Consider the following 26,319-nt stretch of genomic DNA (forward strand, 5'->3'; position numbering starts at 1 on the left):
GAATTGAGCGAGGGGAATTTATGTCTTTGTGAAATTTCTTTTCGCAACAACCTTCGGCAAGCTAATGGGAAAACAGCAGAGAACTGTTTAATACATCTGTCACAGTGTGAGTTTTCCACCGCTGCAGCTGTGCAAAGAACTCAGTGTGAAGAATAATATTAGTAACCATTTAATAAAAGGGAAATAAAATATTGTATCCCTGTTGTATATTGAAATTAAGTGGCGTCATCCAGTGCAGAGAGATTTATGATCTAGAGGCAGCATCATGGAACTAAATTGAACAGAAACAACTCTAATAGACCATTTAAATCTTATAAATCATTGTCGAAAGAAAACAACATTTACAGGAACTACAACTCATTTTAAAGCCTAAAACTGTAAGTGTTCAATTTTTTTTTAGTTCACATCAAATTATGAGAAAATGGCTCAAGTCGATGGAGTCTCCGTTTTGAAAAGTAGTAGTGTATCATACAAAAGATGTAATGTAGAGAACAATAGTCAGTACACCACCAGCTAGCATTAATGCTACAAACTTGTCTTTGTCCCAGGACTACGTCCTGTTTTTAAAATAGGTTAACACCAAACCCACATCCTACTACATATCTCACAGTTGTCAAGGACCAAAACAGATAAATGATCCCAGACATTTGCTTTGGACAAGGTTTCAGGAGCTCTTCCAAACAGACAATAAAAACTGAAGAACTGCCTCACAGAGGTAAGACACATCTGCTCCAGTAGAAATTTATCACATCAATGTGTTTGATTGCAGCCAATTTAAAGAACTAACCAACAAATAGTTTCGACTATATATATTTTTCAGCGGCAGCCAGGGGCAAGAGAAAGGTAGACTAGCAAACTCTTTCTCAAATTCTTTAATATTCAGCTCAACTCCTGGCGTACAAGTGTGCACCACCCAGGTATAAAAACAAACATCCTACAGGACACACTTGCAGATAAGGACTAGTTGAATTATTACCTGTGAATAAAGCCCATTGAGTGGATTCCATCGAGAGCCAGCACCACCTCAGCTGTGTAAAAGCGGGCCCACTTCTCGGGGACGTCATAGTTGCTCATCAAGTTAACCAAATCGCCACCGGGCATGTACTCCATTACCATGTAGAGGTAGCGATCATCTTGGAAAGCAAAAAAGAGCTGTGGAATAAAAAAAGAGAAATTATTAGAGAAAAACCAATTCATACCTCAAACGAGCATTTCATTGTAAACTCGGAACTGGAACATGGAACTGGATTTATGTGTGTGTGCGGCATCACATTAAACAAAGGTGAAATAGGTTTGAGATACTTTTTGTCTGACAAATCATACCTGCACTACCCATCCGCTGCTGGCGAAAGCCATGATGTCCCTCTCCTCCCAGAAGAAAGCAGAATCCGATCTCTTGATCATCTCAAACTTGCTCAGCAGCTTCATGGCGTATACTTTGCATGTGGCTCTGTGTCTTACCTGTAAAAAGAGCACAAATCAAGTCAGAGTTACTCAAGATGTTCTCACAAACTTAAGGTTAGCAGAGAATAAGAAATATATTATTTTTCAGAAGGTAAAATATATTGAGTGCATTGGAAGTTCATAGATAGTTGAAAAACAACCAAAATCAAAAAATGGCTTACTTACCAATTGCACCTCTCCAAACGCACCTCTCCCAATAACTTTAACTACCTCATAGTCTTCAGCTTTCATGCGTAGATCACGGATTTTACTTATAGTTTCCTTATCTGACAAAGGGCAGAAAAAACAAGCAAAGGCAGATGTTAAAAGAAAATTTAATTTATGTACGGAACAACGCTGTGACCTCTAAGAAAAGTCTTGTGCACTGAAGCATCACAGCCACAGTTATAGTTCGCAATAATCAATGACATCAAGTTGATACAGTATAATATGCCTGAGGGAGCTTGCAGATTGTTCTTATTTTAACAGTGTGTAGGGGTTATCTGTTAAATGCAATATCACTCTCCCACTCACTGCCACCCTGTTTTCATTATCTAACATTAGGTGTCATGCTAACATGTGGCAGAGGCTGACTTTCATAAGAACTTCCAGTATTCTGGCAAACAGAACAGAAAAAGCTGACAGAGCCTCTGCACAGCTGAGAAATGTCGCTCAAGCAAAGTTTGTTTCTTGCTGAGAGTTGGCCTCTCCCTGATTTAACAATGTTGGTTCCCTGAGGGGAGACAGTATTCAGTGTTCACCCAAATTTGGTCATAGCTGGATGAGAGGGATAATTTTTCGATTCACATGGGTCACAACTGGCACAGGAAAACATGGAAAAGGGGAGTTGTGCGGGGGCATCCAAGTTCAATTGATCTAAAAATAAAAAGCGAGCCATGTGCTATTAGGATAAGAACATTGGAGAGTGAGTCATTTCCACTGTGTGCAGAGGTTCCCGGGATCATAATCCTTCCTGAAATCATGCCAGAGGACCGAAAAGACACACAACCCATGTTTACAAATGGTACAAATAGGATTTCATGTTGCTTTTGCAGATAACATACTGTATGTACATGTATTAGTGTGTGTGGGGGGGTGGAGGAGGATTATTTCTAGCAGGTCTCAGCAGATATACAGTAGAGCAATCAGCTGATACATTCAGGGTGCAAAGCCTGTATGGAGTAAAGAATTGAGACAGAAGAGCCCCTCAGGCTGTGCATGCAACTGAGGTCCAGTGTCTCACAAGACAAGCCAGTCCATTAGTCCATATCCATCAATGCATTTATAACACGCTGGTGCTACACACAAAAGTCCAGTAGCCAGAAAATTGAAGAGATGCCTAATGGCAGTTTTTGCCCAAGGGTTTAGGAGCTTGAGATCATATTTCAAATACAGCTCTCTGGTGTTTAGTTTTTTCCTCAAACTGATAAAATGCGGATAACAAGATCAAAATAAATAAAATCTAAATAAAATGTTATTATCATATTACAATCTGGATTGTATCATAAATAAATACATGTTATACGACCCCCAAAGATTCATATTAATGTCGTAATGGCAGTTTAGTTTATTCAAATTTTCTATGTGGAATTTGGGAAATCAAATACATACATCATGGAGATATAACACTAGCTCTTTGCCGCCACCTCAGACATGCAGAGAATGTTTCAAATATAAAAGATCTGTAATGGAAAGATAGATTCCCCCTCACTCTGTCGTCGATTGATACTTTTTGTTTCGTCTAAAACATAGTTATGGGGGTTCCCCAGTCTGTGGACACTGAAAAAGAGAAGCCATAGCGATAGGCACCATGTGGGTCACCAGCCATTTATGAAAGCCCCTTTGTTGGGGACACTAAGCAGCAGACACCTATTGTGTCCAAGCCTACATAGAGGCAGTGACCCAAAACGGCCTTCTTTTCTGAGCCTAGCCTTACACCCACATGTAACAGGGGTCTGCAAACACAAATGGTTATAAAGTGAAAGACACGGCGAGATCAGGACGTAAGGAGAAAGCATGATGTGAGCTACTTACATCTATTCAAGAAGTTGTCAATGCTCTTGTTTTTCCTCAGGGCAGGAAAGTCAAGGTCATACACCAGTGCATCCAAGCCGTCCTGAGGGGAGAGGAGAAAGGTTAATAAACAAAGCTGCTCCAGCTTCATCCCACACTACATGTAAAATGAACAGTGCCCTGTAGAACCGCTCTGAGTGTAGACTTTCAAACAAATGGAGCTGTGGGATTCCAGCCTGGATTAAATTACTAAAGACTAGGAGGGTTTTAGCTTATTACAAATACCCAGATTTTAGTCCTAATGTAAGCATGCCGGTTTTTTTTAAAGTGATTAATAACAGATCTACTGAAGGATTTGTCAAAACCTGGCTGTTTATTGAAAGGAGCTTCAAATTATGTCTAGCATGACATCTGACATGGACAGTACTAAGATTTATTTACAATAACATTTGAAAAAGCTTAAATAAACTGAAGGGATATCTGAAGCACTCTTCTGTGTTTCTACAAGAAAACTTAAGCATCTACTATAACAATAATAGAAATACACATCTGAACTCTGAAGAGACATTTTAAGACATGAATATGTCCAAAGATTTGGGTCAGAACATTCTCCAGACGAAGGCAATACGTAACATATAAATTCCGCTATGGAAAGTTTGTGTTTACAACACATTGCCATCTGCCCTTATCACTAAAAGCTCTCCAATCTCATTGTCATCAAGTTGACACCTTCATCTGTGTTCTATGTGTATGGCACCTCTTTTTCATCCTGAAATATTTGTGTTCTTTTTGTTTTAGCAGTTTTGCATATGTCACGAGTTAGAAACGTCAACACACCCACTTCTCCAGAAATGTTCCTGCTGTATATTCTCACATGGTCTCACTCTGACATTCTACAAGGGGGGCTGAGAGGTTATACTGTAGAGAATGACATTTGTGTTCTCACATATAGCCCCTCCAGATAATTTCATGAAAATATCCGTAGTATAAAGCATAAAGCATCAAAAGACGGCTCATGTAGCACATGTGTGCTGAGAAAGATCGATATTTCAGTGCTTGAGTCAGATAATGAGATGCATTCCATCAGCAACACTACTACAAACCCATGAATCCAGAAGGAAAGCTTGGACACTGTAAAAAAAGGAGGGTGCTTCACATTAGTGCTCCAGTTTTTTTCCTGTCCCTGGAAGATTATAAACACCCACCAGTCATTCTGGCTGGATGACGAGAAGCTGCGTTTCCCACCCTGGTCTCAGTTTCTAATAAAAGCAGCTGGTGAAACTAAGTAGCTTTTGATGACTGAGGCATCAGGGTGGTGCCTTAGAATAACCATACAGTGAGCTCAACTGTGTGACTTTACAATACACAGCTGCAACACCCACTGGAGTTACAGGAGCTACTCCCGTCTTGACAATGTCTGACCCTCATTTGAATCCCTTTCATGACTGGGCCAGTACCTCCTCTGTAAACTGTAAGAACAGGGTTAAGGATGAGGTGTTGTTGAATGAAACTGAAAAAGGGACAATGCATAAATACCCATATGATAGTTACATTACTGGCATTTCAAGAGTTGTAAACAAACACACAGTATAGGCTATCTTGCCTCAGGCTAGGCAGGAGCATAAGTGCCACTGGCAGGATTTAATCTAATCTTCCATAATCCAGAATGGCTGAAACAAGACAGGCACACAAGCACTTGAATTTAAAATACTGTTATGGATTCAAGTGGGAGTGAGCTAGGTGTTGAAAATTAGCATTTCTGACTCTGTACCAAGTCAACTAGCCTACATGTTTCTCCAAAACTCATACTACGGCTGAGTTACCAAACAAATGACTCAAATTACCCATAAATTACGTAAGAAAAGTTGATTTCATTTGTTGACATAAACTATCATGTGTGGCGTCACTATTATTGCAATCCTGTCAGTCCTGTAGTGTGAACGATCAATGAAATAATCTCGTGTTTCTTTTTGCATCTCTGAGCAAAACAATGATGACACATGGTGAATCAGCAGCTCAGACGAGGCGAGGAATCCTCTTAAGTAACTCTGCTGCTTCTGCTCAGCAGAGGTCAGGGCCATACCCCCCCCCATGAGACATGAAAGAAGCACACGCCCTCTGGGATGGGTGGAACTAGGGGGGGGAGGCAGGTGGGAGGGAAAGAAGTAAAAATTGGAGGTGAAGAATAGCTGGTGGGACAACAAGAGCGATATAGACATTCAAGCAGACAGAATGTGGAAAATTAATGAGAGGATTACTGAGCTGAGAGCCATCATCTGCTCAGCTTAAAAGAAAGAAAAAAAACTAACTTTAAATTGAGTTTCAGGAGGGAGCATTTACACAAGACAGACCATGTGCAGGGAGAGAAAAGGGGCCTTGTTGGCCACACAGTATCCAGCCAGCCTGCACTGGAAAAAAAAAACGCTGAAGAACCGAGTCCTTCAGGACCCTAATCACAAGGCTCTGTGCTCAGCAATGCACGTTTGCATAACTTCCTGCCGCAGAGAACTCTGGACAGCCACAGCAACATTCCTTAACAGGACTGTACACGTCAGAGAGCTATTTTAGGTATGTGGCCAAACAAGTTCTCAACAAAAAGTGAAGGAAGGGAGAGGAAAAAAAAAAACTATCCCTAGTACAGAGTCACACATAGTGAGACTTATTTTCAATCAGTACCAGTGCTTAACACTGACGGAAAGGAGCGGGGAGTGGAGGGCTGGTGCATGTGGGGCTGGCTAGTCCAAAAGTAGAACAAATGAAGGAAAAAACAAAGAAACTCGGAAGGCACGCATGCTGAAACAGTAGTGTGACAAAACAGTAAGGTGTAAAAAAAAAACACATTGTTGCATAAAAGAGGACATAGCTGACAGAAGAAGTTAACAGAAATAAGACATAGAAGACTATATCAGTAATTTAAAGCAGTAACAGCGCAGCTCTGTTGTGGTATCTGCTGCAGCTATCCTTTTAGAAACAGGGGTCACGTGAAAATATCAGGGGCATTTGTGTTCAGCGATACAGAGGTGGTAGGAGTGGAAAATACAGATACGATCCTCTGATTGAGATACTGTATATAATGTTTGTGATATGGTAAAATATACAAAAAGAATCAAGTGAGAAACTGCTAATGGATAAAATGATCAGGTTCAAGAGTCTGTTTTGGCCAAATCCAGCACATACAATACCGGACCACGATTCATGCAAAAACACAATGTTGCCATAGTTTTGCTCAAATTGCAAAACCTCTATCTTTAGAAAAAATGATATGTCAAATTATAGCTCATTAAATCCAGACAACTGTAAAGTGTACCTGAATGCCTCACAGATATGTATCTGCAATATCAAGAGTCTCCTTTATTTGTTTGTACATCTGCTTTGTTTAAATCACTATATGCACACACAGAAGCAGGATCATCAGATTATATATAAGAGACATACGGTACCTCTGGTGATGGATTTATGATCATTGCGGCTGTTTGGGTTTAGCTATCAAACTACTCTCAGCCTCAGGCTATGCTAACAAATATGTAAGTAACTGACACTGGCAAAGTTCTTTCTCAGCAAGTAATTGAGATATATTTCCAGAGGTGAAATTGTTCCTTAATGCGTATTTCTACTGCAGCTCTGAAATTTCCAATGGCTCAGGGGTTTGTTTGAGTCTGTTTTCCACACAAACAGTAGGAAAAAAAATGCATCAATGATTAAAATGTGCAGAAGAAAATGGAAAAACGCAATAATAGTGCAGATAACCACCAATGATCTAAATCTGAATGCATGTGGCTCTAATCTTTGGGCAATGAGATAACCTCTTCCAATTTAAATTTGCCTTGAATCAATGAGGCGAGAGCATATGACAATCTATCAAATTTAAAAGAGTCAGCATAACCAAGGAACGCACACAATAGTCTCACAACTTACGAGAGACGGAGTAAAACCATGCATATGATTCACTCATTGCAACAAGCACTGGGCGGTAGCAGTCCACAGGCTATGTTTCATTATGTGGCAGTCTTGGGGAAAAAAATAGCTGTGAAAACAAACCAGAGCTCGCAGGGCTCCATGTTATCCTATTTCTGCTGATGCTGCTTCAAGCAGAGGGCGACACATCCCAGGGATTACTAAATAATAACATGAAAAACCATCTCATCGCCCTGTTAATGAAATGTGGTCAATATTTTTTTTTTTAATGTATAGTTACACAACACACACAAAGCCAGTGGTTGACATTACATACGGCAATTATTTCTTTAAACTTTAGGGGAGAGAAATCCACACAACACACAAGCTCTTTTCCAGACATTAAAGGTCTGAGTTAAAATTTCCATGGGAGTCTCAGCCACATCATCCCTTTCTGCATGCCAGCACAAGGCATGTGGACTGGCCTGAGTCGAGCCCCACTTCTCACTTCCTCTTCTGCCACCTCTTCAAGACAATATGCTTTCCACATGTGAGCAAATGCGCAGACAGCCATTCAGTTCACCATGCAAATAAAGGCAGATCCATGGCAGGCTGCAAATGTGATCATACAATCCAATGAAGCCATTCAAAGCATGAAATACCACATTGCTTCCTCGCTACTAACTTCCATGGACAACTTTAGGTACAAGAAGAAATCTAGGGGGAATACATATCCATGTGCTCTGGAATTTATTTATGTGGTACATTCTGGAAGCCACCAGTGATATTTTCACTTGTCTATCTGTAACTAAGCAATCGGTCCAAACTCCTTTTGCACACTCCTGCTGTGCTACATAATATCTACTGACAGGAAATCCCACTTACCTAGAAGGACTTCATAACTAACAACTCCACTGGATAAGCGGCAGTGACAGTGAACCCAGGGGTGGCAAAACAAGGGCATTCCATTGAGTCCCAGTGAGTGAGAGCCACTGTCACAAACGCTTTCATGTCAGAATATAATTGAATTATTTCAACAGCGGAGAGCCCTCACGTGTTTCCACTGACTGAGCTCTGGCTTCTCAAGTTTAGAAAAAAAAAAAAACTCTTGCTGTCCTGCCTGCGCTGCCCACGATTTATGACCTCACCCCGGCAAATGAGCATCTTATTAAAACTTCGACTCCAGTTCACTTCTACCATCTTCACTGGACAGGGGTCGCGGAGTCGACTGTAATTGGGACAAAACTAACTGGCATTGTAGCCCTTAAGAAATTAGACGAAAAAAAGGGCAGGAGACTGGAAAGGTCAATTGGTGAATCAAAGAAAAAAGCATTCAGCTATTAAAAGACTGGATCATTTTTAGTATGCATTCCTGCACATAATCAGTCAGTTGAGGGAACGCAGAGCTACAAATGGCTCTGCCAATTGTTGTTCTCAAAGCTGAATAGCTGAGGAGAGCAGTTTAACGACTGGCAGCCCCAAACCTTTTTGACAATACGGAATGACTACATGCCGACTACGACAGCTACTACAAACACATGCATTTCCCCTCAAGATGTTATTCGTCATTCAACGAACCAAGCTTGGGGAGTTCTATATTTAAGACAGTTAACGACAGATTATACTTAGCTTGTATAACTAATGATGATTTTCTTAAGCATATGACAAGTTATTAGCATTGTTGTTGCTTCCGGGCAGTATGTCATGAAAATCAACTTGCAGAGACTTACAACACATTTCGAGAAGATGATCCACCACAATGAATATGCACTTGTCAGTTACTTTAGTCTTGCAGGATGTAGCTGTGAGAAATAGCCATTGGTGCATCCAAGATTCCACTGAGCTTTCAAGTCAGTGTCACCTGGCATTATTACAAAGGCTATTTATCTCAGTTATCATAAATGTGTCTCTGTGCACAAGCAGAGTGAATAACTACATATGCTAAACCCTAACGTAGCATTTAGGTCATGTACATTTTCATTAAGAACAAATAGAGAAGGAGATGACTGGACTGCAGTGACATTACTCTCTGGAAGGTAAATCCACCTAAAATATTATGGCATGCTTTATTAAAAGATCACACGACTAAGGTATGCAGTAGACAACTGTACAAGTTTTAACATAGAAACCCACCCGTATGGTCTTTCAAAGAATAATACTTTCACATCTCATGGTAACTTAATGACCAAATGTCTAAATGAGATTATATGATATGACTTTACTAAATCTTTGCAGTTTTACACATAGGTTATATATGAAAACTACTGCATGCATGATGTAAAAATATGATGTAGTGTCTACACTCCTGACTGACTGAGATAACTCGCTCTAGCAGAGGGATATATACACACACTATAGCTGTATATGTGCAGACAACACCTTGCAGGTAAGGCTTGTCCAGTAAAGGCAAAGGTCACTGAGACAAGGGCAGGGACTCAACAAAGGCAAAAGGAGGATTGATTGTACTCTGACTGTTCGCACACTGAATATGAATATGAAAGGCAAATAGGAATCGATCAATCTCAAGGCTGAATTCTAGGCAGTAGTGACTGAAGACTGCCCTTCTACCTGTCAGTCACATTTATAGGCTCTGGTTTTGCTGTATGATAGTTTCCTTTGAATATTGAAACTCTGAGAATTGAGCTAAATTTGCTTCTTATGACCGTAACTGTAAAATGCAACCTCAACAGCTTTTTTATGCCACTCAGCACCATTAATTGGTTACAAACACATGGACACGGATGTGCTGCAATGAACTTCAATCAATCACCACAGACACTGTGTGATGAAATCTAATCTGAGTGGTAATGACTGGCATGTGTTGACCTACAAAACATGCATTAATAGAACAGTTGTTTCCACTCATAACTTTAAAACCGTAATAACTAATTTAGCCTTTTTGCAATTTCGGCAAATAATAAGACTACACACCCTAACATGTAAATGCAGCATTCACAGTCAATCACTGTCTACAAATGTGGTTTACTGGCCTTGATTTGGAGTCCAAATAGCAGATGAAAGAGGGATCAAAACGCAGAGAGACTAATGTCCCCCAAGTGTCAAAGTAAGAACAAAGACTGTGCCAGGAAGCCTTATATTTCTCAAATAGGAGGCAAAGCCCTTGCAAAACAAGTTCAAACATATCAACTCAAACATGCTAATTTACCAAATGATAAACAGACTGTGCCACATTAGGATCAAGTGCAAACGCAACTGGGAAATTCTGTTCTGTGTTTTCGCAAGCGCACCATTTCCACCATGTTCACTTCAGACACATCAATCGGTAGAATTATTTGATGGAAGTTACTGACGGCTGCCAACAGTAAGACATACATGGGCAATGCTCAGTCCCCTTATGTCAGTGAGCATTCACATCACAATGTCAGGAATTCTGTCTGTTCAGATTGGCTCTTAGAAGCCTGTCTAGAGGACAATGATTGGAGAAGGGTCAGCCCATCCAGATAAGGCACTCTTCTCTACTAGCAGGATTTATTCTCTGGGTGCAGATAAGGGCGGCAGGGCTGGAATACGCTGCTCGATAGGCCAGCTCAGAGCTGAGTGGTAAGGTGCAGGCCATGTGTCGCCGTCACACAACACAGGCCGGGGTTCTGTGGGAAAAAGTGCAAACCCAACAGTGCTTCACTTAAGACACAAAGCATTGGCAGCTCAGGACCCAGGTACAGAAACATGGCCAGTAAAAGGGTTGTATTGTGCTTTCTGATGGAACCTATTACTCATAGCCAAGCATGCTGGCTGCTTTATGAGTTAAATGTCCTGATTCATAGACTTCAGAAACATGAGTCTTCAGTCCACATAATTTTGGTTTATGGGTAGAGAGCAGAGCCCACACCCAGCTACCTCAGAGATGCCTGCCTGCTCTCAACTCTCTCCAGACGTGCAGAATGGCTTTGGGACACACATGGAACTCCAGGCCAGTCAAAGACAAGAGGTTATTTGATTAGCATGGAATTTTATTAAGCTGTGGGTGGGGTTGCATGGTGGCAGAGAGAGCCTCAGCAAAAGGCCTCCATTCATTGATCAGGGGGAGATTGCAGAGAGGGGTGGGGGGGGGGGGGAGAGAGAGGAACAACACCCTTGTGTGTGTGGCTGCCAACAGGAACAGTCCCCACAGCTTTTTGCCATTAAAAATGCAGAACGTGTGCACTTTTAGGTGAGTTTAATTGGTCTTTTCTGCAACAGGATGGGAGGTCAAGCTAAACACAAACACTCCAAATTGGGTGGGTGGGTGGGGTTTTAGGACCAGCCCCCTTCCCAAAACAGACTGCTATCCCAATATCACTTTGCCTGCTAATATGTCCCATACCATACATTAAGATAGAGGAATTAATAATCAACGAGTATGACCTTATGTGCACAACACCCAGCAATTACAGTGAAACTACTGTACACAGAGATCATCCCTTGCTTGTTTGAGCATTGAACCTTAGGTGAAAACTTAGTCATACCTGCAAACGTAAAAGGTAAATGCCAAAGATAATTTCCTATGCATCCATTAACGCGTATGACTTTTGGCTTTATCACCCATTCATCAGCAAGCAAACCGCACCGATGAGTCACTTAGAGCCCAATCCTTGAGAAAACACACAGTGGCAGTGTCACCCAAGCTGAGAGGCTCATGATATCAACAAACACTTGACACAACAACATTCCCCTTGGCATCCACTCCATAGTGAGTCAGTTCCTGGGATTGCCTCCGCGTAAAATAAAACCCATGGAGGTGTTGCTGTCCGGTTTAGCACGTGGCAGGAGCAGCCCTCCTCCCTCAGACAGGAGAGTCACTTGTGAGTTCTTCCGCCCGTAGACAGGAAGCAGACTCCAGCCAACAGGTGTACTGATGCAGCTGGGGTGGGGGGTGGGGGGGCACAGGCTACAACAGGCTCCCATGGCAGCCCTTCGTTTTAAATGAGGCTTCAATAAGTGAATGTAGACATAACAACACACCTAACCACCCACTTCCTTATATCTGCAAGCCACATCAGTGACGCCACAAGCCATCATCAGTGTGTGGGGGTGGCAGGGGAAGCTGATCAGAAGTTGATCAGACTTCATGGCACGATTTGTTTTACCTGGCCTGAACCAAAGTGTGTGTGTGTGTGTGTCGGTGTGAAGAAGGGATGCACGGCTGCCATCTGTCCGTCATATTCAGTTACCACTGCTTCTACATGTGTTAATCTCCTTAAGTGCAGCCAGGTTATCAAGAGGTGACAGCACAGTGTTGTTGAATAACAATCCCATTGCTGGCAATTACAGTTTCATTGTTTATGGCTGTGAGTGGATCTGACTATGAAAAATGGGATTTTTCAAAGTGATGCTTGTGTTCTGTTCTTATAACCTTACATGATATACACACATACATGTATCTGGAGTTAAGCATGCGAGCCCAAATGGCCTGTTGGAGTCTACACACTTCTTCAGTGACAACGACTTGTTGGTCTCGGAAAGAATCTCTGCTCCAAGGAGTAGACTGACCCCGAATGGCTGACTCGCTAGCTACCTAGCCGGCTAGCAAGCTACAAACTTACCAGAAGACAATCCGTGTTTATTTCCGACTTGGGGTCCTTCAACATGGCATCGATTTTTTCGAATCGAGCCTCCACACTGTCCCCGGCAGACATTTTCGCTGTCATACTGAGTCCCGGTGTTTCTGGGGGGCTTGCGAACAAAAACAGCTCGGTGGCGAGGCAGAGGGCTGGCTAGCTAGCTTTAGCAGCCAGCGGTAGCTAGCTAGCCAAAATGTTCCTTTCTTCGCGTGAACTTCACTCCGCCGCTTCACAGAAAAGACATTGTTCTCCCGGAGCTTCCACACACGATGAAACGCTTGAGGTTGCGCTGAATATACAAAAGCCACATGTTGGGCGTCGAAAGAGGGTTTTTCCTCCACCTCCCCCCCCGGTATGAGTGACAAAACAACTTCAGAAGCAAAACGATAAACGCGGCGACAGATTAGTCAGCCTCCGCAGGATGCCACCGGGGATAAGAGCTTAAAATGTTGGTGCATCCAAACAAAAGCCAGTTAAAAAGTTAGTCCCCCCCGAGGAGCGGCGTCTGTGTCAGTCCGGGCCGGTTCCCATCCCGGAGCCAGGCCGCTGCACACGGTCGAATCTGACAGCTCAAAAGTAGAAGTGCTGCGGGGGAAAAAACTTCTGCTTCTTCCAAATTGCGATCAGTTTAACCGAGGACTCGTAACGGCGCTTTGACGGCTGTCCCCCCGCTGCTTCCCGGGCACTGTCACCGGCTGTCGGCTGGTTCCCCTCCGAGCTGCTCCGTCCCTCGGATCGAAGACTCACAGGTCAGGTTCTGATTTTTTTCGGAGAAGAGAAAAAAAAAACAGCAGACGGTGCCCGATTCTCTCCCACAGCCCGACCAACATGTCCGCCTTCCTGTTCAAACACCCCGGAGAAGCGACTTGAAAATGTCACGCAGTGCGCATGCTCCGCGTGGAGGCACATTCTCCGAGCTCAGCGGCTGAAGGAGGAGGAACCACGGACTGAGTATGAGGAACATCTACAGACCGAGTATGAGGAACATCTACAGACTGAGTATGAGGTGAATCTACTGACTGAGTATGAGGTGAATCTACAGACTGAGTATGAGGTGAATCTACTGACTGAGTATGAGGTGAATCTACTGACTGAGTATGAGGAACATCTACAGACCGAGTATGAGGAGAATCTACTGACTGAGTATGAGGTGAATCTACTGACTGAGTATGAGGAACATCTACAGACTGAATATGAGGTGAATCTACTGACTGAATATGACGAATATCTACAGACTGAGTATGAAGAACATCCACAGAATGAGTATGAGGAAGATCGACAGACTGAGTATGAAGAACATCCACATACTGAGTATGAGGAAGATCTACAGACTGAATATGAAGAACATCCACAGACTGAGTATGAGGAACATCTACATACTGAATATGAGGAGAATCTACTGACTGAGTATGATGTGAATCTACAGACTGAATATGAGGAACATCTACAGACTAAATATGAGGAACATCCACAGACTGAATATGAGGAAAATCTCACTGCACTTATCAAATGTTACAGCTCAACTAGAAGAGATGACAACTATTTATATTTAAGACTTTCAAATATATCTTATATCACCATAATCAGTTCCCGATAATATCAATTATAATGTAATTAAAGTACTATTCCATTCAACTATACCCTAGTAATAGGTAATTATGATTTCATAAAATAACCTGTTCTGTTCTTTTCAGCTTTTCTAATAACAATAAACCACAATACAATTATAGTTTTATTAGGTGTTCTATTCTATTCTGCTTTGAGTCCTTGACAGCATTTTACTATAACATCATTAAATAGCCATTTTTCTATTCAATTATGTTACAATCTATTCTCTCGATTACTGATCTTCTTGTTTTTTGACCATTAGTAATATATTCTTCTCTATTCTGGTAGTTAATGATGGTCATGACTAGATATCACACTTTAATCTATTCTTTTCCTTTGAGAAATGAAAATTATTGATATAGATATTAGTTCTCTTGGTTATTCTACTGGTACTGTTCATGGTTGGGTACAGGACCAGTATTCTATTCTATTGCTGGGGTGTACTTGCAGCAGTGCTGTTCCATGCATCACCCAAGAGGACAGCTGTCTTCTGTGAGTTACCAGAAAAGGTCAGATGGTCATCAGTGACACTTAGAAGGCCTCAGTGTGCCTGTGTTTTCATTTAGTGCTTTGATATTTAACATCCTTGGTTGAGTTCCAAGTGATCAATCATGACACCAGGTTACAGGATCATTTAACCTTTCACATTCCTCACCCAACTTTTAACTGGGGAAAAATATGCATTAGACTAAAGCCAGATATAAAAATTCTCTCTGGGAAACTCATGATATTCCTACTGATAATTGTATAGTATGTATATTGGCTTATCAGATGGTTGCTGTCCATATCCTATAGCCTGCATTGGCTTTTATTTAAAGTAGAATGGAATCAAATCATATTCAGTATTCAGATACTTAGTGATGACATGTTTGAGGTTTAACACCAGCACTACTGAGGTCACTGTAACTCACTTGAGCCCCTGCTTTATCAATCAGGGTCTGTAGGAGACTGGGAGTAAATATTAAACTTCATTCACCCCCTTTTCTACTTTAACTGCAGTAAAAGGTTAATCCTCAGGTCACATAGATTTATACCTTAATAGCCCACAGTTGGTTGTTTTCCTTTGTTTTATTTCCTTTTCAATGAGCTTCGGGAGTGAAACGCTCATCTTAACTCAACTTTTAAATCTGTCTATAAACTATTTCTCCCATGTGATCACACGTGCAGTTCTGCCAATGAACAAATGATGAACAGGAAATGCTTCAGACTTGCAGTCATTTGCTCCCTGGAGAACAGCAACTGGACACATGCATGTTTAGTTTTTTTGACTATGATTTCCAGAAGATTTATATTCATTTATTTTATATAGATAATATGTATCTTTGTTTTAAAAGCATTTTTAGAACACATGCCATGAACACATCTTTTTTTTTTACATATGAGTGGTACAACTACCTCTAATGTAATCATTTTGAATACAACCTTATGACCGCAAGGCCTTTCAAGAGACTTTGATCATCCTCAGTCATTGTTTAAAAAATATTTTTAGCATGGATCCTCTTTATTGTGTCCGTCTGTTCATCATATCAACCAACAGAGGGCAGTCTTGCATATGCTCAGGAACTTAAACAAGGCCTGTGATCTTGACAATAATGGCTCTATACTAAAGTGTTTAATGAGCCTGCTGTCACCTGCATCACTTCTGTCTATGTGATTTATTTTTCATATTGCTGATGGTTGCAGTGATCGTAGTGTTTGGGTAACAGGTCACAGAACGTTCCCCACAGCTTCTCTCAAGGTTACAGCTGCAAACAGAAGGTTATACTACAGAGAACATTCAGGACCAGGACGCACGGCCTTCCACAGATTGGCCCATGTGATCACGCTGTATTTTCCAATAGAGCAGACGCACACCCTGCATAGATACCTCATCAACACCTCCACAGCTCACGGCACACATCCATGCGTTGCCCCAATGGCGAACGTTACTGATTTTCACACCCCCTTGTTCATTTGTGCAACTGTCAGTTTTAATAAATCCCATTTCAGTGCATCGTTTGTCTAGACACCCTCGGTTTCACAGTCCCAGCTCAGTAGTTATATCATCAATTCCAACTGATGTATGCATATTATTCATTTTAATCAATTTTTGTATAATTCGTTCTTTCCTTCTGCCAATTTGTGTGACGTAAATTATTACCCACAACAGTTGGTGTGGGTTGTTTTGATTTCAGTTGTTACTTTTAATGTGCAAACTCAAAAGCCTGCAAACCAAAAACTGTAGAAGATGAAGTGATTCATTTGTCAAAGCGACATTGTGTTTTAATTACTTTCATCAATTTTAGTCTTTCATTTGTGAAACGGGTTGGTCACTATCGATTTATATTTCCGCATTTATTTTCAAATAAATGATGATTAAAATAAAATTATGTTCTGAGGAATTCAATTTTGTGTGTAACATTACACGGTACATTCTAATGAATAATATAACAAAATCAACAAAGTAAATAATCCAATGTCCCGACAATACCTGAGTCACATAACTTGTGTTATGGGATCCAAGCAACGTCCCCTCACCTTGAACTGAGTGTAGCATGAAACCATTTACATTATAACCTGTTGAATCAGTGCATCAATTCAGTATTTCTACCAATAGAGGGGGATGATCTCCTAAAAAACCAATGACTGTATGATTAAAAACACAAAGCTGGAGAAATACATTTGCTGCTTTAATGACACAGTTTAATGTAGCCTATTCTTGAATGCTAATATGCACTATATAGTATTTGGACATTGTATGTACAATTGTGTTTTATACGTATGTATGTATACTGAATAGTGTATGTAGGAGTTTGTATAAATGTGAGCACACAAGTGCTTGTATGTATATATGTATGTATGTATGTATGTATGTATGTATGTATGTATGTATGTATGTATCATTCAATGAGTTATTACAATGTTTGCATGTATTCATTTCATATTTAGTCCTGCAGTTCTTTCACCATTTGTTAGTTAATCTAATTTCTAATATTTATATTTTTGCTCTTGACATCAGTGAATCAGTAATTGATCCTTTATTTTGTAGCAGTGGTCTGTCCATTGACCCCTCTCATTGTGACTCAGCCTGTGGATCTTATCTTAAACATCACAGTATATAAAGTTACACTGGGGGGGTGCACTGAACTATAACACGGGGGTTCTCTCCAGTGTACTTTTAAACTTCTATTTGGATGATTTGATATTTAGCTGGTGAACATTAGGCCCCCTGTGTGATATTTTGATGTATTTATTAAGTGTCTCTCTCCTCCCATCACATCAGACTGAACTGTACGTGCAGTAAGTCCCTGACGTCAGTTGGCGGCTCCCTCGCCGTGCGCAAGTCAGCTGTGGCGGAGCGGAGCGCACGGAGAGCGGACACAGAACCGACACAGAGCCGAGGAGGCGGCGGTGCATGGAGCTGGTGTCGACAATCCGACATGGACATGGCTTAAATACGCGTTTCAGTCCGGATAAAGGTAGGCGCTCAGGAGGCTGCTCCTTCTTCACCTTCTCCCCCGAACACCTCTTCATTCTCTCATGTCACATTGAGGAGCCTGGGTCATTGTGATGAGCTGTGTGCTGGTGACTCTCTGTGGGTGATGGTCTCACTTCAGCCTGTAGCTCCGCCATGACCAAGACGTTCAACTCCACAAGTTTATTTCATCCTCAAGTGATGCCTCGATGAATGTACCTTTATTTTGAAGGGGAAGTTTAAATGTGACATGAGGTGATTGGGTCATTTATTGCATGCAAAGTCAACAAAAATGCAATTTAAAGCAGTTTTTCTTATTTATTTGCCTAAATAAACGACCCTTGTTTTATGCCAAGGGCGGTCTGCTGCAAATGTGTGCAACAGACATACATGTATTTGCCTAATTCGTGTTTTAATGAACACATTTTGCAGTGACATATGTCAGTGGGGCCTTTCTAAAGCTGTGGCAGTAAAATAAGTCTGCTCACACTTTATTCTTCATGAGCACACAACCAGTGTATTTATGATTCTTCAAATATGCTGTTCTGCTTTCATTCCTGAACATGTCCCTCCCACTGATGAATCATTGTTAACAAAGTCATGTCAGGTACAAAGTATAAATCTTGGACAGGGCCGTGAGTTTACACGTTTGTCTGTTGAATTCAGTTACAACTGCCCAAGGCTCGGTGTTGAAACAGGCTTCAGCAGCTCTCAGATAGTCAGAGATCAGATAAGCTCAGCCAGGAGATGCCTTTGGTGGTTTGTCATTGTAATCACAGGCAAACCGGTCCGTCTTGACAACGTCTTATCTTTCCATTCTTCCATGTTTGATGTCCCAAAGGTTGCGTTGCACGCCTCCTCAATAACCCCCAGCCCCCCTCCTCCAAAGTGTCATTAGAGCTAATGACAGTTGCATGCACAAAAGACAAGAAAGAGGAGATGTTGATTTTACCAGATGCAAACTGGCCCTTCATATGTCAACATCATTCCCGGTCATGCTGTACTTTCTGAACTGCTACGTTTCATGTAAAAGCAGCATTTCAATCCTGCTGTTTCTGGTCTCCTGTTTCTACAGAATTGACACATAATTAGAAATACTGCCTTCTATCTCAAGTGTTTGCTTTTGACTTTACTGTCATATCAGACAGCCATGTTTGTTTTCTGCATCGTATGGAAAGAGAAGCATCCCTCAAAGTCAGCCAGGTAGTATCTTGTAAGTGTGCGCACTGTACGAGCAGCGTGTGTCGCGAGTTCGCTGGGTGGCCTGTCTCGCCCTTAGAGCACGAGCAGCCAATGACAGAGAGGGCTGGAGGGGTCAGGGGGCTCTGAACGCTGACCATCTGGCCGTTGGGGGGGCTGGTTTCCTCATTGGCTGTCTTTGTTCCCAGCAAACAATTGGGACTTAATCTGGGAGGAGATAAGTAAGGCCCCCGTGACACCACTCCTGTGCTCGGACAGGTTTCGCTCTTTAGCCTCTAAGGAGATGTCTCTCTCCCATGTTGCTTTGTGAAGGCCTCAGGTTTTAGTGCTGGGAATTTGTGTGTGCGATTTCTGCAGCATCTTTTTTTTTTTTTACCAGCAGGAGTGATGTATGTGATTGGAATTTGAGTAGGATACAGTTTGGATACAGCTTGCTTCAAACAAAAATGCTTTATGTCATTAATGAGGAATAAACACATTAGGTTCTCTCCTCGCTGGGAAAAACATGCAGTTTTTGTGACCTATTTTACAAGATGTCTCTTTAACTCTCAAAATACAGTTTCATAAACCTTCTATCTTGTTATGATAATGGAGCCTCCTCCATTTCTTTGCCCCAGCTCTCATTCACAGTTGTTTGATTTTGATAAAAACCTGCTCTTAGGCTCAGAGATTCTCCCAAAAAAACATGCACCATAACATTTCTCCTATAAAAAGCTGGACCACGCTGTGGATAGATGACTGTTTCATAACCATTTGTACATAAAGTGAGTGTCACCAGGGTAACAGATTCATTTATTTTCTCTCATTCTTGGCTCACTGTAATTTGGAGCACACCAGGGCTCCAGTTTTTACATCATATGTTTATTTCTTTATTTAGAAAATGTAGCAGCCTGTTTCAGCCAATCCAAGAAAAAAAGATAGGGTTAAGGTTAAAGGGAAAAAGGTAGTAAAAAAAGATAATAAGTCGTTACTTTTAGATATTAAGTCATTAGTTTTTAGATCCTACTCCATTATTTTGGGATATTAACTCTGTATTTTAAGATACTAAGTCATTATTTTGAGGCATGAAGTCATTATTTTGAGATATTAAGTCATTATCTTGAGATATTAAATCATTATTTTATGATACTAAGTCATTATCTTGAGGTATTACGCCATTATGGTGAGAAAGTTTGTCATTATAATGGGGCTTCCTCAATAGGATGTGTGTTAATTTGAACATTAATCTTATTATGTTATGACCAGTGTGTGATAGATCACTCTTAACTTGTGTTCAGTGTCATAACAAAAAGGTTTACATCGCCATTGATTACCAATCCAGTCAGTGACTCAGGGGTTTCAGTTTCTGCTGTGGCCTCAGCCAGATCCAGAAACATTTCATTTTAAAAAATTGATCTACGAGACAAAATCTCAGATCATTGGGAAATTCCGGTTTAGATCATTAACACATCACTGCTCTGGACGAGTCAGCAGTGCAGGCAGATGCTTCTCTTGATCCTTTCAGTGGTTCCTCGCAGTGAATGTGGGCTTTTCTGATCCAGGTTGCAGATGGTCAAAGAGACAAAATCCCAACTAAAGAAGGGATCAGTGCTTTTGTTTGAAACTTTGGTTTTTGACTGGGATGTGACAGGACCCAGAAAACAGGTGGTCCTCAAAACAGCCGCCATTCACCAAACTGCTGAGGCAGCAGTCAGGAGCCTCTTTTCAAAATGTCCCTGGTTATGCCCCATGTTTATGACACATGTCATTAAAACACAGCTAATCAAATGGCACATGAAGGAGGAAGTTTTCAAATCTTTAAAAATATCACAAAATACATTAAAATACTGTGTATTCATTATGTTAAACATGGTCTCTGTGCCTGTTTTGGTTTTATTATATACTCTATTATTTGATTAATATCACATCTGCATTAAGCTCTTGGAAGTGATGCTAACAGTTTTATATATTACTGGTTGATTTAATCTGTTAGGCATCATGTTTTATATGCAGATAATATTTCTGTGAAAAATATATTCTGCAAAGTGAATAATATATAAATATATATTTTTCGTTTGTCCTGTCAGTATATTTGGCCCATCCATTCTTGGGATTATAAAATGCCCTTAATTTACACATATATCTTCTATCTTGTATTACAAATACAAAACATGTGGAACAAGGAGGAAAAAACACACAAATGAAATCAAATTCCAAATGAATACAGCTCAAAGAACTATTACATATACATTTTAATTTTCTCCCAGGCTTTCTGCAGATAACAGGGTAATTCATACGTTTTATATATAAACAGTCAACTCAAATGACGTTTCGTAAAAAGTTCATTATTTCCCAATGAAAAGATGTATGAAGAGGCATGAAATGGAAAAACTCGAGTGAAGGCCATAGTGAGTACAGGAGTATTACACTTGAGCTGGTACTTGAGTTGATGTAGCCACTGATCCACTTTCAAAACGAAACAGGATTGAATTATTTTTTTTTTGTCAAACACAAATCAAACAGATAGAAATCACAGATTCAATCATTTCAGTTCCTGTTTCGTGATTCTTAGCAGCGTCTGTATTTCTTTAGCAGTTACACTGTCGGCTGTAAGAACCATTCTGGTAAGTAATGCTTAGAATCAGAGTAGGACAGACACAAATAGCTAATTCCCACAGCGAGGTCTGTCATTACATATCAGATATAGTGACCGTTTGTCCGTCTCAGTTAAACATCAGGATTAAATGTTTAAAAGAGCGTCTCGGTGCTGATAAAGCCAAAGAGTGTAATGGCACTGTCAGCGTGGGATGTTGCAAGTAAAGGAATACAGTTAAATAATGTTTCTATAACTGAATAGTTTAATTGTTTGCTGTAATTGAACGGTTCTGTCAGTTTCCATAGAAACACATGCATCAGAGTACCTTAGAAAATGGCCGTGTTCTCCTGCCTGGCCTTTGGATTGACCAGATCTCTCCTCAAAAATGCAGCATGAAAGAAGAGGGAGGGAAAGCACAGATAAGGCCTGCAGAGGAGAGGGAGAGGGAGGAGGCTGAGGAGGGGAAGAGATGGGAGAAGAGGTTAAAACAGATGTGGGAGTGATGAAGAGCGAAACGAGGCAGCTGGATGCAGACAGCGAGCGAGACACAGGGCGATGCTGTCGATCCAGACCTCGCTCTCGTGGCCCGCCAGGTTCAAGACGACGAAACGGACGCCGGGAGTGTGGCGTGTGGCGTGTGTGCCGCACGGCAGAGCAAAACCTGAGTCCAACTGTATCTACTGTATGAGTGTGTATGACAGAGTCGACAATTGGATCATTAAAGCCATTCTCACAAAGGTCCCCGCCCCTCCCCCGGCTGAAAGGAGATGTCAAAGGTCTGTGACCTCTTGCATTTATGTGCATTGATCCCTCTGGTGGGGGAGGGGCTTCCTCCTCAAAGCCTTCCACCATCAGCTGTTACATCTTAGCTTCACCTGCAGGAAGTGGATGTCACATTTTATTTTATGTTATTGTGGCAAATGTGCACACTAACAATGACCAGTGCTTGAGGATATTGTTCCTTTACACTGGACTGGAAAGTGACAAGAGGCTGTTTATACGCAAACATCTCATATTTAGATTCAGTTCTATGTCGACTAAGATTTAGCTGTGATGTGTGTGTGATGTTGTTTAGAGGGTAAAACAGTCAATCAATTAAAATATACAGAATGAGGCAGCTCAGGCTCTGAGAGCATGTGACACACACTTACACTGTTTTCAGTCATTTTATTAACAGAATACTTCATTGAGAAATTTGTAGATTAATGGAAAATGACAATAATTAGCAGTTGCGGTGCTGCTATTGTTCCGTAAGGCAGGACAGGCACACAAGCTTTATTTATGTGGTAACTTTCATTCCACGTTGAAGCACAATGTGCAGCACAAAGCACGAGCTACCATGGAAGCTGTGGAAAGTGTAAAGATAAGAAAAAACAAAGGAATAAAATCTGATTAATTACAATTTACCAATAAATTATTCGACACATGAAATCAAAAAGGGATAAAAAGCTGAGGAAATATTTTTGGAACGTTGTCTCCTCTTTGTCACGTCCTGGCAGCTGCAGTGTTTTCAAAAACTCAGTTTGATCAGTGAGCAAACATCTTGGATCGTGTCCTTCCATCACAAAACAGTGACAATCCAGTGACAGTAAACTTAAGTTGTTATTGATAAGGAATTGTAGTGCTGTGTGTTTATCGTGGATTATTGTGTGTGGAACAAATCACTCCTGGCTCGATGTCTTGACCATGAATTTGTGAGTCCACTTCGTGCCTCAGTGTTTACGGCCGACTCACAGTGAAGTGAGGGAAAGGTTGAATGACATTCTAAGCAAAACAAAACAAAAATACATGTTGCTTTCTCACAGTCCTAGAATGTGACTTTTAGTGATGGATGGAAGGAACTAACAGCCAGGAAAGTGGGACACGCAGTACAGCCAAAAAGACTGGCCTAAACATCCTGCTCTTTTGTTACAAGGGAGGCTCCTGATGCTAATTGTGTGTCTGTGTGTGTGTGTGTGTGTGTGTGTGGGTGTTATGCATGAGTGGAACGTGACCCTAAGTAGATGGCACTTCCTGTTGTCCTGTTAGTTATCACTGATTGTGACATGCAGGACAGGTTCTTATCCGTCACCACTGAATCTCCTGGTTGACCCGGTCCCCAGTTTATTTTAGCCCCCTGTCTCTACAACATAAATAATACTTCCCCCTATTCATGCAACAATTTTTTTATGGCTGTCCTATGGAATATTTTTGTAAAAATGTCGAAATAAAAGAAGCATAAAAATATTTTGCGTTTCCCAAACTTCCTCCATTGCCCTAATGTCTCTGTGCCCCTCACCCCCAGATCAAAGTTGAAATAGCTCCCTGGCAGAAATGAATGGAACTTATCTGTACGTGCCCCCAAGTCGTCCATCAGGAAGCGTGTCCGAAGCAAAGTCAAAGGGTCACCATTAACCGCACGCGTGTGTGTGTGGGGGGGGGGGGCGGCGGCATGTCAAGGTGAAGGAGGAGTTTCAGTCCTGTGTTCCTCCAGTTGAACGCTTTCAATTGCAGCCGCAATAAACAAATGAGGTCAATAACCCTGACACCTGAGTAACCTTGCCTCGCACATCACATCCCAGCAGGACGGAGGCATGAAGAACTCATATCTACACTGTTCCTCCTTCGTTTTCTTGTATTTTTTCCGTGGCCTCCATTACACCGACGTGAGCTCATGAAGAGCAAAGTATGCGTGCGGCTCTGTGGAGAGCACTTAGTAATAATATATCATCATTCTGGCCATTGAAACCTGGAAAGCACTAAACCGAGAATTCCTCCTTGCACAGCGCTGTTATGGAACAGTGTGTTCTCACGGAGTGTACCTCTGTATTCCCTTCCCCCTGTGCACAGATGCCAACCCCAGTGAAACAGTACCTGCAGCCAGAAATCACTGCATGCAGCTTAGGTGTTCTTTTTAAAGAGTACAGTGTGTGCCGTGGCACGGGAGAGGTCATGTTACTATGGTCTGCAGGAAAGTTAATGGTTGTTTTTTTTTAGGTTGAGGTTCATTGTTTTGGCCTTTGCATCAAGTGTCAGATTGTTGTTTTTTTATCGATGTGGACATCAGACACAACTGAATATTTCCATAAGTGCTCTGCTTTTGATTACAGGCCACATCTAATATGCATGAGGCAGCTGTCAGAGACAATACACAGGGAAAATGATGTGTTTCAGAAAATCTTTGACTTGTCACATATTGGTTGATTGTAATATGAGTTCATACCCCCGTCTAGATTTAATAACTTTATTGATATCAACAATATTGATGATCCAATAATTAATAAAGTAAACATTTTTGCTTCATCCATTGTGATGATTCACTGTTTCTCTGAACTATCTTTAAGTTTTGGACTGTCACTCAGGCAAGACAACTTTTAAAAACTATTTTGGCACATTTTTTATACAAGATTATTATTGATTATTCCTACAAATCAGCTGTTTAATTGATAATCACTTTGACTTTATTACAATTTTAGAATTTATAGGTAACACATCAGTTTTTTAGCAGCTACGAAAAGTTTGAACAGTCAGCGGTAGACAGGACATGTGCAAACAACAGCTGGAAACACTCAGGCTCGCAGCCAGATTTCTATGACAGCATCGTTAGCTTTTGCCCACATGTATTGTCCCAAATCTTCCTCCCTGCACGCACACACACACACACACACACACACACACACACACACACACACACACACACACACACACACACACACACACACACACACAAACACACAAACACACGTGCGCGCACATCGAAACACAAGGTCACAGTTTGTTGATGTTGCCAGCCAGGGGTTGTGGGGGAGAGTGCTGTCTGTAGCAGAAGGCTTTTCCATATGCTGTCACAGCTTGTCCAAGGCTACGGTGACCAAGACCCAGCCCTCCGCTGCGAGGACTCAGCGTTCCTCTGTGGCAGGGGAGGTCATTCTCTCTCTCTCTCTCTCTCTCTCTCTCTCTCTCTCTCTCTCTCTCTATCTCTATCTCTATCTCTCTATCTCATTCTCCCTTCATGAACATTTGCAATTCAAGAATAACCGGAAAACACATCAGACTTTAAATAGAAAACGACTATAAAATGCAGAACTCTTTACAGATTTCAAAGTAAGATTTTTTAGTGGAGATGATCTGACACAGTTTTCTCGTCCTGATACTGGATTTTGGCAAATAACGAGTACTGATCCGATACCAGTGCATTAAAATAAATACCAACTTATAGCATGTATTTTAACAGCTGTATGCTACTAACCCTGTATCGGAATGATGATACTATCATATGGCCTGGATCAGGTTAAACCCTGTGAAAAACAAATGCATACAGAGAATTAATCCCGTTTATCTTCTTTTATCATCTAGTTTGACAGTCATAACTTAAAAAGAACAAAAATCTAGGAATACACACCAACAAACAACATGTTTGTCCGTTCTCTTTCTCTGCTTTGCTTTGTCTTTGATTTTATCGCATTGTTGGATTGTGGTTTCCAAAGTTTGCTGCTGCACTTTGTCCTTCTTCCCCTTCGCCTTGGTGAACTCCCCCTGTTCTTTCATGTGATGCTTCTCCACATGCTTTATGTGTTTGCTGTAGTTGTAGT

The 26,319-nt window shown here is 41.2% G+C and overlaps 2 protein-coding genes across 7 annotated transcripts in view; one reads left to right on the forward strand and one right to left on the reverse strand.

The window, feature by feature from the left end:
- Positions 1-13,786, reverse strand: part of rock1 (Rho-associated, coiled-coil containing protein kinase 1) — a 28,451-nt gene extending 14,665 nt beyond the window's left edge. For 3 of the 4 annotated variants that reach the window (XM_034612577.1, XM_034612576.1, XM_034612575.1), the window contains exons 1-5: positions 12,894-13,783; positions 3,478-3,559; positions 1,630-1,730; positions 1,324-1,461; positions 977-1,152 (exon numbers count right to left, since the gene is read on the reverse strand). In XM_034612577.1, coding sequence (XP_034468468.1) covers positions 977-1,152; positions 1,324-1,461; positions 1,630-1,730; positions 3,478-3,559; positions 12,894-12,998 — 602 coding nt within the window. In that variant the 5' untranslated portion in view covers positions 12,999-13,783. Of the gene's footprint in view, positions 1-976; positions 1,153-1,323; positions 1,462-1,629; positions 1,731-3,477; positions 3,560-12,893 lie in introns of all 4 variants that reach the window. The other variant, XM_034612578.1, reaches the window with a different exon arrangement.
- A 4,017-nt stretch (positions 13,787-17,803) lies between these two features.
- The window catches only part of greb1l (GREB1 like retinoic acid receptor coactivator), a 39,324-nt gene continuing 30,808 nt past the window's right edge, over positions 17,804-26,319 (forward strand). For 2 of the 3 annotated variants that reach the window (XM_034612579.1, XM_034612581.1), the window contains exon 1: positions 17,805-17,977. The gene's annotated coding sequence lies outside the window, so the exon portion shown is untranslated. Of the gene's footprint in view, positions 17,978-26,319 lie in introns of all 3 variants that reach the window. The other variant, XM_034612582.1, reaches the window with a different exon arrangement.

Source organism: Hippoglossus hippoglossus, chromosome 17 (assembly GCF_009819705.1).
Source record: "Hippoglossus hippoglossus isolate fHipHip1 chromosome 17, fHipHip1.pri, whole genome shotgun sequence".
In the NCBI taxonomy this organism is placed as follows: Eukaryota; Metazoa; Chordata; class Actinopteri; order Pleuronectiformes; family Pleuronectidae; genus Hippoglossus; species Hippoglossus hippoglossus.